Raw genomic sequence first — 14,302 nt, forward strand, 5'->3', positions numbered from 1 at the left:
TATTTGTTTTTGAGACAGAGACAGAGCATGAACCGGGGAGGGTTAGAGAGAGGGAGACACAGAATCCGAAACAGGCTCCAGGCTCTGAGCTGTCAGCACAGAGCCCGACGCGGGGCTCGAACTCACGGACAGCGAGATCGTGACCTGAACCGAAGTCGGCCGCCTAACCGACTGAGCCACCCAGGCGCCCCTACCTTACTCTTAAATGAAAACAAAATATCAACCAACATCCAGGTTGGAACTATACTCATTCATCACTTGCAACCATAGGTTGGCTATAGATACAAAGGTTCAGGGGGAAAAAATCAACCAAAACATTCGGTGAGAATCAACCAGCTAGAGGGAATTTATGGTAACAAGCAATGTATATTGTGTTATGATCACTGCCTGTAAATTGCATGCTATGCACATCCCTATGACAGTAAAACTTATAATAAACTTAGATACAGCTCTCTCTGTATCTAGGCACACTTTCTTTTCTGGAGAGCTAGTTTTTAACCATTTACCATCACACCATTGTACCCACCTCTTTCTCAGGAATAGATAAATACTTCCAATCACAACACTGAAGAGAAAGACAAAGATGAGAGGCCCGATGATAATTTTTGCAATGTTCGATGGGACATCTACTGAAATAGAGTAAGAAAACATATGTTTCGCACCAAAATGTATTCACATCACAAATCACACCTTTGCCTGTGATGGCGGGCCACACACACCTGCCCCCTCTCTTGTCCCCAAGCCTCTCTGCCGGTCTCCTGGGCCGTTCTTTTCTAGTCATCTTGAATCACCAGTTGGCTCCATGGGGCTGGGCAGTGGGCTCAGAGGCCCTGACCTCCAGACCACTGCCCACTGCCTTCTCCCTCCCCCCCAGCCCAGGGCCAGCTTCACAGGCACGTAAGCCTGGCCATCACCCAAGTCCCCACACTTGGAAGGGCCCTGCTCCTTAACACTCTGCTGTCGCCATCTTGAAAGTCTTAATTTGTAAGCAAACGGTCTTGCGTTTTCATTTTACAGAAATGAAATTTTAATTTGCCCCACAAGTTAAATAGCCTATTTTAATCCCAACAGCACCTCCGGCAGATGAAGATTTCACCAGGAAGTGCCCTGTGTGTGCTAGGGGGTCTTGCCCAAAATATCCTTTTAAATCGACCGAAGAAACGTTCTGTTAAATTTGCACGTGAGGCCCAGTTGTCTGCAATTATAAACACGCCCATGTATTCAGACTCTCCCGAGCCGAGGAGGAAAATGGGTTCTAAGGAATCAGGGAGGGAACCCGGTCCCTGGGCTCTTCAACATCCACAGCGGTTTACTGAACACTTACTAAAAGTACCCGGCGCTATTTGAAGAGCTTTGCACCAGTGTTTTTATTTAATTGTCACATAAGCCAAAGTGGGAGGTGCCGTGACTGAGGCCAGTTAACAGATCGGGAAAAGAGGCTCAGAGACTGGAGGCGGGTCTTGCCCCAAGTCCCAGAGCCGATCCACGGCGGAGCAGGGATTTCAACCCGGGCGATCTGAGTGAGTTCTTGACCACTACTCCACACTGCCTTCGGCGGCCAGCGCTGCCCTGAGGCATCCTGTCTTCCTGTACCCCTCCCTGAATTGGCAGCGAACTGCCTCATCCCCCCTCCCACAGCTCCTGGCCACAGAAAGTCTCCATGAATATCTGGTGGCCGAACGGGCCATGAGAGATGGACACCTACTGGTCACATGCAGGTGAAGGTCTGCATGTCCCTCCTTCCTGTCCCTTTTTCCTTAGGAACAGGGGAGCTGGAGGCCACCAAGTGGCCAGGACTCACAGTGTCTCAGGACATAATGGGAGAGGCAGGCTGCACCCCGCCAACCCCACCTCTGCTTCCTGGACACCACGGTCGGGCTCACACTCCGATTCCAGTGGCCACGGGAACCAGGGTGAAGAAACGGAAATTTAAGAACTCTTGCTCTGAGTCACAGAAGGGGAAGGTCAGCCCCTGGGGGTGAGCGCCTCCTTAAAATCTGCACCTTGCTTGCTTGTTATAAAATAAAAAATCACTCAGGGTGCCTGAGCGGCTCAGTCAGTTAAGTGTCCACCTCCTGATCTCAGCTCAGGCCATGATCTTAGGGTTCGTGAGTTCGAGCCCTGTGTCGGGCTCTGGGCTGATAGGGCAGAGCCTGTTTGGGATTCTGTCTTTCCTTCTCTCTGCCCCTCCCCCACTTGTGCATTCTCTATCTCTATCTCTCTCTCTCAAAATAAGTAAACTAAGAAAGAAAGAAAGAAAGAAAGAAAGAAAGAAAGAAAGAAAGAAAGAAAGAAAGAAAGAAAGAAAGAAAAGGAAGGAAGGAAAGGAGAGGAAGGAAGGAAGGAAGGAAGAGAAAAAAGAAGGGAAGAAAGAAAGAAAAAAGAAAAGAGAGAAAGGAAGAGAAAAGGAAGTTAGGAGGAAAGGAGGGAGAAAAAAATCCTTTTTAAGTAATCTACTGTGTTAGTCATGTAACTCTCCAGACTTTTTGCTATCTCTAGTAATGCTGGGCTACCTTTCCTTGAACATGTATCTTTTTTGGACATCCCTGATAATTTCCTCAGGATAAATTTCTAGAACCAGAACTGTTGGCTCCAATAGAGCTTTAACAAAATATTTGAAACATATTAATAAAGAACATCTATGTGTCTGCTCTCAGACAACGCTAAGCACTATAATTAAAAAACAGAGGAGGGTACTTGTTGTGCTGAGCACTGGGTGTTGTATGGAAATGATGAATCACTGAATTCTACCCCTGAAACCAATATCGCACTGCATGTTAACTAAAATTGAAATTAAAAAATATATATATTCATATCAAAATATATTTACATATTTATATTTATATATGTATAATATGTTTATATTTAAAAATATATATTTGTATTTTTAACAACCCAGAAACAAAAAGCCTTACCAATTTGATAAGTTAAAAATTACGTTTTGTTTTAATTTGCTCTTGGGGGGGGGTGTGGTTTTGAGGTTGGACTTTTTTCCTTATATCTTCTATCTTTTCTATTTCTTTTTAAATTGGCTATTTATGTTCTTTGCATATTCTTGTGTGTGTGTGTGTGTGTGTGTGTGTGTATTACTCATATACTATATGGATATTCATTTGATAGTAACTCTTTGTCAATGATGTTACCAATGTTTTTCCCACTTTGATATTTTCCTTGGAACTTTATTCATGGCATCCCTGGTTCTTAAGAGAGAGACCCCAAATCCTTGAGCTGACCTGGGTAACAGGAAGTGTCTTTGTTATTGACGAGCCCCTGGGAACATACCTGAGCTTATGCTACGAGATGGGCTGACCCAGGACTGGGGTTGGTCACCAGCAGACCAAGCATGTGATCAGAAGGCTGGGACTTGAGCCAGCCTGACCTCCAGAGTACGGAGGGGCCGGGGAAGGACTTCTATCACACAACCAACGATGCGATTGGTACCGCCTGCGTAATGCAACTCTCAGCACCTTAGCTCAGAGGAGCTTCCTGGCTGTGAAGACAGCCACATGCCAGGAGGGTGATGCAACACGTCCTGATTCCAGGGGGAGGAGACACAGCTCAGTGTCCTGGACCCTCCCCTACGTGTCTCTTCATTTGTGTGGTCCTCACCTACAGCCTTTATAAGAAAACCGTCCTTGTAAGATGGCACTTGCCTGAGTTCTGTGAGCTGATCCAGCAGATGATTGAATCTGGGGGGGGGGCCATGGGAAGCTCTGAGTTTGTTGCCAGTTGGTCAGGAGCGTGGGGGGCTTGGAGAACCCCCAACTTGCATCTGGCTTTGGAAGGGAGGGCAGTCTTGCTGGGAACCCTGCTCCTAAGCCGGCAGGGTCTCTGTGAACTCTACCAGGCAGCATCAGATTCACCGTGTAGCCCTCCCAGCTGGGGTCAGGATGCTTCTCCCCGCTCTGACCCCGGCCAGAGCCTTCCCACTCTCCGAAGTCCACCATGCCTGGGGTGTGAGAATCCAGCCAGCCAAGCAGAAGGCTTGTCTCACTCCTCCCACCCAAGCTCCCGCTCCTCCTGGACTAGAATCTCCCCTCCTTCCAAGTTATTTGTTTGTTCACTCATTCAAGTGTCTGGGCTCCTGCCATGCATCTCAGGATAACCTTCCTCTTTTGTTCCCACTTGTACATTCTTCCAGGTCTTGGTCAAGATGTCACCACCTCCAGGAAGCCTTCCCCGATCAGCTCAGCCTTCCCCACCCTCCCACCTTACTGTGCTCACCCAGGGGCAGCACTTACTGCCTGTACATCAAGAGCACATCTGAGACCAAGTAGGTGAGTTCCCCCATCCTCCCCTGGAGGACACAGCCCATCTAGAAACAAATACTGAGGGGCGCCTGGGTGGCTCAGTCGGTTAAGCATCCGACTGCAGCTCAGGTCATGATCTCATGGTTCATGGGTTTGAGCCCTGTGTCGGGCTCCATGCTGCCAGCTCGGAACCTGGAACCTGCTTCGGATTCTGTGTCTCCCTCTCTCTCTGCCCCTCCTCTGCTCACACTCTGTCTCTCTCTCTCAAAAGTAAATAAACATTAGAAACAAAAACTGAGACCCTAGTAACAGGAGCTAATGTGTTAATCAGACATGCCCTGTGCCAGCCACTTGGCATTCATAATGCCACTGAAACCTCCTTTTGTTTCCAGGGGGATCCTCTTATTATCCCACGGTCAGATGAGGAAGTGCAGGCTCAGAGAGGGCAAGCACCCTTCCCAGGTCACACAGTAGCAGCCGACAGACCCAGAGGTCAAGTCCAGGGCCGGCAGGTGTAGCCACTTCCCCGACCATCCTCTGAGACGTTCCCCAGAGCAGACCCAGCCAGAGTTGCCGTGCACACTTACAATAGTCTGTCACATAGAAATAAGTGGCTTCTGTCCAGGAGCCGTTGCCCGCCAGGGAGGTGGCCCGAACTCGCACACTGTAATTCCCCGGTGGCAGCCCTCGCAGCCTGCAGCCCCGCTCCAGAGCAAAGTGTCTACGGGAGACACAGAGGTGCAGCTCCTAGAAGACAGGGGAGGAGAGAGGGCAGGTGTGGGGGGTGTCCATCCCCTGGCAGGAATGTCAGAAATGACACAGAGGAGGGGCGCCTGGGTGGCTCAGTCGGTTAAGGATCTCACGGTTCGTGAGTTCGAGCCCCGCGTCGGGCTCTGCACGGACAGCACGGCGCCTGCTTGGGATTCTGTCTCCCTCTCTCTCGGCCCCTCCCCTGCTCGCTCTCTCTCTGTCTCTCTCTGTCTCTCTCTTTCTCTCAAAATAAATAAAAATGAACTTAAAGAAAAAAAGAGATGACACACAGGGAGTAAGGAACAATCACTGGGCAACACGCGTGAGCGACATTAGGAACCTCGGAATCTCAGCGCCCCAGTTCTTGGGATAAGGAAGCAGACACAGAAGCTATCGTTACTGATGACCCTTCCTGAGCCACAAGCCAAGCATTTGACCTGGATCGTGTCATTTCCTTCTTACCCCACCAGGGCTTAGCCTCTTGTTACAGACAGGAAACAGAGGCTTCGGGGCAGAGGTCGGCAAACTTCGGCTATAAAGGGCCAGACGGTCAATGTGTATGGCCTCAAGTGGCCACTCACTGTGACCCACTCAACTCAGCAGCCGGGGACCGCTCCCAAATCAGTTCGCGTCCGTCCACAGACAGGCGTGGCTGCGTGCCCACGGAGCCTGGTGGACGCTGAATGCCGGACTCCACGTTAAGTGGACACGCGTCATGACGTTACTCTTCTCTCGATGTTTGGAATTGTTTTCCCCAACCATCTTAAGACGTGAAAGTGATTCTTTGATCTCGGGCTGTACAAACAGGCGTACAAACATAGTGGGCCGACCCCTGGTTGAAGAGACAAAATGCTGTGGGGAGGGGGGGGAGATCTCGTGGCTGGTAAGTGGCAGGACCAGTCCTTCAATCCAGAACCATCCGGCTCCCAAACTCTACAAAACCACCGTGGGACGTTGTCACCAGGCCTCCAGAAAGTCCGAGAGGGCCAGGAAAGAAAACACCTACATCACCTAAATCGAATTTCAGGCTTTGCCCTACACCCCCTGGTCTCAGAACCAAACACATGCGTGGGCTTAATGTCTTAAGGACAAATTTTAAAGCTCCTTCCTTCCCAGGGTGCAGCCTTTTGATTTGATTTGATTTGATTCATTGTACCATTACTAAAAGAGTTGGGATCTACCCAAATCTCTGAAAACAGAGAGGAGGTAAGTAAAGCATACACACCCCAGTGATAACCACATAAACAGAGATCAACCCCAAGCTTACTGGGAGAGGCACGAGGCTCCCTGGGAAAATGAGACCATGAAACCTGCACGCATCGGGCCAAATATGAAAAACTTTCCAAAACAGCTCCAAGTTCATAGTGCATGCAGAGAGCTGGACTGGAAAATTTTAGCGGGGAGAGAAAGAAATGTAAAAACCCCCGTGCTTATCATGTGACAATAACAGCAAGAAAACAGATCGGGCCGGATCAGGCTGGCGGCAGGGGCGGGGGCTCTGGTCCAAAGGTTCTTCCAAGTAGGATGAGTCACCAAGTAGAAAGGGACAAATAAGCAAATATAGAAACCAAAGGTAGCTGCTATCCAGGACAAAGGGGAAATGCATCCTCCACGACCGGCCACGGACCCCAGGCACTGCAAGGGGTGTGCTGGAAGGAACCAGAAGCTTCAGGCAGCTGTCTCCACAGACACCAAGAAACAAAAACAAAAAGCGAGACAGGACACAAAAACCTGATAAAGAGCAAAGAAGCCAATGACGTAAAAGTCTGTGCGAACAAGAAGAAAAGCTCAAAACTGAAAGATACTGACGCAAAGGAAGGAGCCCGCCACCATGAAAAATCCATGCTCCTCCCTGGCAGGGGTGGTCCTTGGGGCCAGGGTCTCCTGGGGCGGAGAGGGGACACGGTAAGAGGGTGAATGACTTGGATTCAAGGCCCAAGGAGACAGAGATTCAAGAATGATGCAGCTGGGGGTGATGTCAGCTATTCAACTAGCAAATACAAAAAAATCCCCCAAAAAACAAAAAAGAAAAAAGAAAATGACCTCCCACCAAATGCCGGAGAGAATTTTGCAGGACTGGCAAAATCATACCATAACAGTATAGATGGTGTTTAAAAAAAAAAAAAAAAAAAAAAAAAAGTTTTACATTATTTTCTCACTTGATTTTTTTTAAAACATTTATTTATTTTTGAGAGAGAGACAGAGCATGAGCAGGGGAGGGGCAGAGAGAGAGGCAGACACAGAATCCGAAGGAGGCTCCAGGCTCCGAGGTGTCAGCACAGAGCCCGACGCGGGGCTCAAACTCACAAACCGTGAGATCATGACCTGAGCCGAAGTTGGACGCTTAACCGACTGAGCCACCCAGGCGCCCTGTATTTTCTCACTTTATTAAAGCAATGCAAGGTAATAAGGGAAAATGTTGGAGATAATCCACCATCTTGTCTATGAAAAGGTTTTTGTATTTTTTTTAATGTTTATTTATTTTTGAGAGAGAGAGAGAGAGAGAGAGAGAGAGTGTGTATGAGCAGGGGAGGCGGGGGCAGAGAGAGAGGGAGACATAGAATCCGAAGCAGCCTCCAGGCTCTGAGCTGTCAGCACAGAGCCCAACGCGGGGCTCAAACCCAAACTGTGAGATCACGACCTAAGCCAAAGTCAGACGCTTAACCCACTGAGCCACCCAGGCACCCCTAAAAAGGTTTTTTAAAAGATGGTTGTAATCTCTCAGTCTCTCTTATTTTTCCCCGTCTCTCTGTTCCCATAAAGGGCAAATGGGGCTAATTCGTCTGGGATTGGTGTGGGGCCATGTGGGGCAGAGGCTCTGGTGGGGATTCGCAGTGCGGATTCCTACTGGTGACTGCTGGGCTCCAGGAACAGGGGAGGCGGTCCAGCCACAAGAAGCTGGGAGAATTTAGGGTTAGGTCCAATGCCAACAGGGTAACCGACTGCCTCAGTTTACCCAGGACCAAGGGCTTCCTAGTTTAATGTAGGTAAACTCCAGGCAAATGCGAAGAGTCAGAGCAGCAAGAAGAAAATCAAGGAGGGACTGCGTTGCAGATATCTTGCTCACTGCACAGAATCCACATTCTCTTCCTCGCTGCCAGCAACGTCCCCAACTTCCTTGGGAAGCCGCACCTCCCTCTTGAGGGGCTCTTGTCTCCCACCCTCAACCCCACCCCGGTTCCAGGACTGACCCTAACTGCCTGCAGCTGCCCCAAGCGGAAGAGCCCCATGGGTTCGGGGAAGAACACAAACTCAGGCCCAAATGAGCCATGCAAGAAAACGCAAATCGCGACCACAGTGAGATACCATTCACACGCACCAGCATGGCTCTTCTCCGAAAGATAGCCCAGAACAAGTGTTGGCCACCAATGTGGAGAAACTGGAACCCTCAGACACTACTGATGGGGATAGAAAATGGTGCAGCCCCTTTGGGAAAGAGTGGGCATTTCCTTTAAAAGTTAAATGCAGGGGCGCCTGGGTGGCGCAGTCGGTTAAGCGTCCGACTTCAGCCAGGTCACGATCTCGCGGTCCGTGATTCGAGCCCCGCGTCAGGCTCTGGGCTGATGGCTCAGAGCCTGGAGCCTGTTTCCGATTCTGTGTCTCCCTCTCTCTCTGCCCCTCCCCCGTTCATGCTCTGTCTCTCTCTGTCCCAAAAATAAATGAAAAAGTTGAAAAAAAAAATTAAAAAAAAATAAAAATAAAAATGAAAGTTAAATGCAGACACGGGCGCCTGGGTGGCTCAGGCAGCTGAGCGTCTGACTCTGGCTCAGGTCATGATCTCACGGTTTGTGGGTTCGAGCCCCATGTCGGGCTCTGTGCAGACAGCTCGGAACCTGCAGCCTGCTTTGGATTCTCTCTCTCTCTCTCTCTCTCTCTGCCCCTTCCCCACTTGTTGTTCTGTCTGTCTCGCTCTCAAAAATAAACATACAAAAATGTTAAGTTAAATGCAGAGTTAGCACAGAACCCATCCCTTGAGATGCACCCAAGAGAACGGAAACCATACGTCCACACAAAAACTTGCACATCAGTGTTCTGACCAACATTATTCACAATGGCCATATGGTGGAAACAACCCAAATGTCCATCTACAGATGAGTGAATAACAAAATGTGGTCCATCTATCTGAAACCAGTAACAAAAGGCCATATATGCTATGATTCATTTATAGGAAGTACCCAGAACAGGCAAATTCACAGAAACAGAAAGCAGAGAACAGGCTGGAGGGGAGGCAGGGAATATTGGGGAGGGGGAGGAGGGGAGGGTCTTTTTAGGGTGATGAAAATACTCTGAAATGCGTCATGATGATGGCTGTACAACTCTGTGAACTACTAAAAACCACCGAATTGTAGGGGACCCTGGTGGGCCCAGTCAGCAAAGTGTGAGACTCTTGATTTCGGGGTGTAAGTCTGAGCCCCATGCTGGGTGTAGATGTACAGATTACTTAAAAACCTAAAAAATCCTTTCAAAAACCCGCCATTGACTTGTAGCTCTTAAATGGATGTATTTTAAGGTATGTGACCGGAACACAGTAAAGCTGTTATAAAAAAATTTTTTGAAAAGGAAAAAAAAGAAGAAAAAAAAACAAAAACAAAAACAACCTTCATGCCCATGCCTGACGTTACGGCTCCCAAAACTAAAAATACTGTCTGGCCATTGAATTGGAGGGTGTGATGCTACGTGAAATAAGTCAGTTAGAAAAAGATAGAGATCGTATGTTTTCACTCATATGTAGAACTTGAGACACTTAACAGAAGACCATGGGGGAGGGGGAGGGGAAAAAATAGTTCCAAACAGAGAGGGAAGCAAACCGTAAGAGACTTTTATTTTTATTATTTTTTTTTCACTTGAACTGATATTTCTTTTTTTTTTCTTTTTTTTTTTTTTAATAATGTTTACCTATTTTATTATTTTTGAGAGACAGAGACAGAATGCGAGTGGGTTAGGGGCAGAGAGAGAGGGGAGACGCAGAATCTGAAACAGGCTCCAGGCTCTGAGCTGTCAGCACAGAGCCCGACATGGGGCCCGAACTCAGGGACCGTGAGATCATGACCTGAGCCGAAGTCAGCCGCCCAACCGACTGAGCCACCCAGGCACCCCGTAAGAGACTTTTCAATATAAAGAACAAACTGAGGGTTGATGGGGAGGCGGGGAAGAGGGGAATGGGTGGTGGGCATTGAGGAGGGCACTTGTCAGGATGAGCACTGCGTGTTGTACGTAAGCGATGAACCACGGGAATCTACTCCCGAAACCAAGAGCACACGGTATGCACCCTGCATGTTAGCCAATTTGACAATAAATTAGATTTAAAAAATGATAATAAATTTTAACATTTCTCCATTAAAAAAAAAAAAAAAAAGATGAAGGAAAGAAAATGACCTCTGACCTAAGTGGTTGTCCTCAACTGTAGACGGTTGACTCCAGAGCCCAACAGTCTGGATTTAAGTGCTGCACGTGTGACCCTGACCAACTCCACTGGCTGCTCCGCTGTCCACGCTTCTGGCCGTAAGCGGAGACACTAACGGATCCCACCTGGCCGGGTCACCGTGCAGTTTGAATGGATGATTGCAAAGGACTCAGCGCAATGTCTGGGACAGGGGAAGGGCTCAGTCAAAGCCAGGGAGGTGACGTGATTTCTCTGAAGACACACGGTAAAGGGAAGAACTGTCCCCGGTCAGAGGCAAGCCCCAGCCAGGGCATCTCCCAGCAGGAGCAGCCCCCGAGCCCTTCTGGGGACACAGATCTACCCCCACGGTATTACAGGCGTGGCTTAGAGCAGGGGCTGGCCAATTCCGGCCCACTGTTTCACGGGTCTTGAGAGGCACGGTATTACATGCGTTTGACATGTCTGAAATGGGGATGCGTCTGAGAAGCCGCACCAACTTACAATGAGACCCGGCAGCATCTTTTTCTTTTTCAGCAGCCCACAAAAATAACGGGGTTGCCTAATCCTGTCTCAGACGTGATAAACTATGATAAATGAGACACGCCTGTGTGTAAAGCGCTTAATATGTGCAGGACACGCAGCGAATCCTTGGCTACTTTTTTGATCTCCTGAGATTCCACATCTTGTGCGGTCACCCATCACCCTGCCCGGTGTCTGGGTGTAAACAAAAAGTTACTTATTAAGGTTCGGCGTGATTTCTCCCCAGTCTCAGGTAACTCTGTCTAAAGTGAAACGGGTCTCCTGTCCCCTTGAAGGACAGAGCTGAAAAAGCAATGTGAGAGACTGAGGAAATAAATGAGTTTGTAGACTGGCATTTCTATCCCACCTCCCTGGAAAGCTATAACTCAAGGCTTTGAGTCCTAACGACAAAGCATCGAATAGGAGAAGCCTTGGGCTAAAATTTAAGAAGAAGAAGGGGGTGGGGCACCTGGGGGGCTGAAACATTGGTTTCAGCTCATGTCGTGATCCCTTGGTGGGTTCGAGCCCGAGTGCTGGCAGCTTGGAGCCTGCTTGGGATTCTCTCTCTCTCTCTCTCTCTCTCTCTCTCTCTCTCTCCCCTTCCCCCATTTGTGCTATTTTAGTCGCTCTCAAAATAAATAAATAAACTTAAAAAAAAAAAGACAAAGGGAGTACCAATGACAGCTCGGAAGCACATGTCCAAGCATCAAGGGTCTTACCTCATCACCATACCGTCGGTAACTCACTTCATACAGCACGATCAATCCATTGGGTTCTTTAGGCTCTTGCCACATCAAGTGAACCACGTTGTTCTCGAAGATTTCATGGGTCACAGGGCCAACAATGTCGTCTGCCTTGGCTGTAAGGAGCAGTGGTTAGAGGCAGGCACCTGACCTCTGGATCAAATCCCACCCCCACCGCCCCCAGCTGAGCAACCAACCTCAAGCCACTCGCATAACCTTCCCATGTTCCATTTGCCATGTGGGAGAAGGGACACTTCAAACTCACTTTGCAGGACCGTCCACATATCTATCTATCCATCTATCCGTCTATCTCATATCCCACTGGTTCTGCTTCTCTGGAGAACCCTGATTAATACAATACGCATATGCATTTCTTAATTTTACTTTATTTCCCTTATGGCTGTGTGCATTTGCTAGTTTCCATAGTGGCTACGTATGACTCGTGTAATCAAAAATAATAGTAAAAGCCGGGGCGCCTGGGTGAGTCAGTCAACCACCCGACTTTGGCTCAGGTCATGATCTCAGTTTCGTGAGTTCCAGACCTACATCAGGCTCACTGCTGTTAGTGCAGAGCCCGCTTCAGATCCTCTGTCCCCCCCCCCCCTCTGCACCTCCCCCACTCATGCTCTCTCAAAAATGAATAAACATGAAAAAAAAATAATAATAAAGGCAAATACCGATGGACCCTCAGGGCATTATGCTAAGTGAAATAAGCCAGGCAGAGAAACACAAATACTGTATGATCTCACGCATATGCGGAATCTAAAACAAGAGAACTCACAGAGAACACAGACCAGCATGGTGGTTACCAGGGGCTGGGGAGTAATGCAAAGGTATTAGTCAAAAGGGACAAACTTCCAGCTTAGGAGATGAATTAAGTGGTAGAGACATAACGCATAGCATGGTGACTACAGTTAACAACACTCTAGTACCTACTCTGAAGCTGCTAAGAGAGTAGACCTTAAGTGTTCTCACTACGAAAGAAGAAATGGCAATCACGTATTGTGATGCAGACATCAGCTACCCCTCTGGTGGTAATCGTCCTGCCATACGTACGAGTATCAAATCAACACACAAGTACGCCTTCAACTTACACAATGTTGTATGTCAACTGTAGCTCAATAAAGCTGGGCACAAATACAAAATGATAGGGCTGCCTGGGTGACTCGGTTGGTTAAGTGTCTGACTTGGGCTCAGATCACAATCTCGTGGTTCGTGAGTCCGAGCCCCATGTCAGGCTCTGGGCTGACAGCTCAGAGCCTGGAGCCTGCTTTGGATCCTGTGTCTCCTTCTCTCGCTGCCCCTCCCTTGCTCACGCTCTCTCTCTCTCTTTCACTTCAAAAAGAAATCAAACTATGAATAAGTAAATAAAAATAAAAATAAAAGGGGCGCCTGGGTGGCTCAGTCGGCGGAGCGCCAGACTTCGGCTCAGGTCATGATCTCACAGTTCGTGGGTTCAAGCCCCGCGTCAGGCTCTGTGCTGACACCTCAGAGCCTGGAACCTGCTTCGGATTCTGTGTCTCCTCTCTGTCTGACCCTCCCCTGCTTGCACTCTGTCTTTCTCTCTCTCTCTCTCTCTCAAAAAGAAGTAAACACATAAAAAATTTTTAAAATAAGTAAACTAAGAAACGATGAAGGCAAATCCGCTCCAGCAGGCAGAGGGCTTCAGCCTGGGGCTCCGGGCACCACGATGCGCCCACCACCCACCTTCGGGCATGGTCCTGGCGCTGACGTAGGCAGCCACGCTGCACCTCTCCTCGGGGGCATCTTGGTTGCAAGCCTGCAGCTCGATGCGGTAGCCAGTGAAGTGACGCAGGCCAGAGATGACCAGCGACTCTTTGTTCACCACCTTCTCGAAGGGCTTGTGCTCTTCCGGGCTCGTGGGCACGCTGCTGGAAGTGTTGGGGAAACCAGGCACCGTGGGCACGGCGGCCGTCACGTTCCCAGCGTCGGCGAGGGCCCTGCGCTTCCGCGATGGCCTGTCACGACAGCAGGACACAGGCGGTCACACGATCCCCGTGTTCAAAAAAAGAAAACCGTGGACGCTGGAGCATCAAAGGCTCAAAATCAAAGACCGCGGTGCAGCGGAGATGCGAGCAGGCACACAGATGAAACGCAGGGTGCCAGGAGTTACAACCCGGAGTGGCTGCCCTCGGGGTGAGGGGGGGAGCGGGGCGCCCCAGGACCACGAGCGGCAGCCCCACACCAACATTCCCCTTGCATGTGCTTGATTTCAGGTTTTCACTGTGCAGATGGCTCAGCCACCCAGGCTCAGTGTTAAGTATAAGATGCCCGAAGCATGTGAGAGTCTAGCTTTTCGGGAACCCTGTCACACAGCATGGACCCAACAGCTCCAACTACCGGCCAGCATCAGCAGTGTAAACGGGAAAAATGCATCTTCTAGATCTTATTTTCCATTTAGGGTGTCTGCATAATACGAGCGACTAATTTTTCATTCTTGGGTTAAAGAAAAAAAATCTTACCACTGAATGGGCGGGCCTACGCCAGCCGACTCCATCTTGTTCTGTGTCCTTCACCTTGACCACACCTCCTCCCCTTGAGTAACCGCCCCCCTCACCTGCCTAACAGGACTCGACCCTTCCCCAGGACCCTTCCCCAGCCAATCGGCTGAGGCCATAGCCATTACCTCACCAACT

At 49.2% G+C, this 14,302-nt stretch overlaps 1 protein-coding gene across 5 annotated transcripts in view; it reads right to left on the reverse strand.

Annotated features, from left to right (window-relative positions):
* The window catches only part of INSR (insulin receptor), a 139,711-nt gene that overhangs the window by 14,003 nt on the left and 111,406 nt on the right, over positions 1 to 14,302 (reverse strand). For 3 of the 5 annotated variants that reach the window (XM_053219932.1, XM_027050113.2, XM_027050115.2), the window contains 4 exons: positions 13,353 to 13,624; positions 11,622 to 11,761; positions 4,838 to 4,997; positions 527 to 629 (listed from right to left, as the gene is read on the reverse strand). In XM_053219932.1, coding sequence (XP_053075907.1) covers positions 527 to 629; positions 4,838 to 4,997; positions 11,622 to 11,761; positions 13,353 to 13,624 — 675 coding nt within the window. The remainder of the gene's footprint in view (positions 1 to 526; positions 630 to 4,837; positions 4,998 to 11,621; positions 11,762 to 13,352; positions 13,625 to 14,302) is intronic. The other 2 variants (XM_027050116.2, XM_027050114.2) reach the window with 1 other exon arrangement.

This window comes from Acinonyx jubatus, chromosome A2 (genome assembly GCF_027475565.1).
Source record: "Acinonyx jubatus isolate Ajub_Pintada_27869175 chromosome A2, VMU_Ajub_asm_v1.0, whole genome shotgun sequence".
In the NCBI taxonomy this organism is placed as follows: Eukaryota; Metazoa; Chordata; class Mammalia; order Carnivora; family Felidae; genus Acinonyx; species Acinonyx jubatus.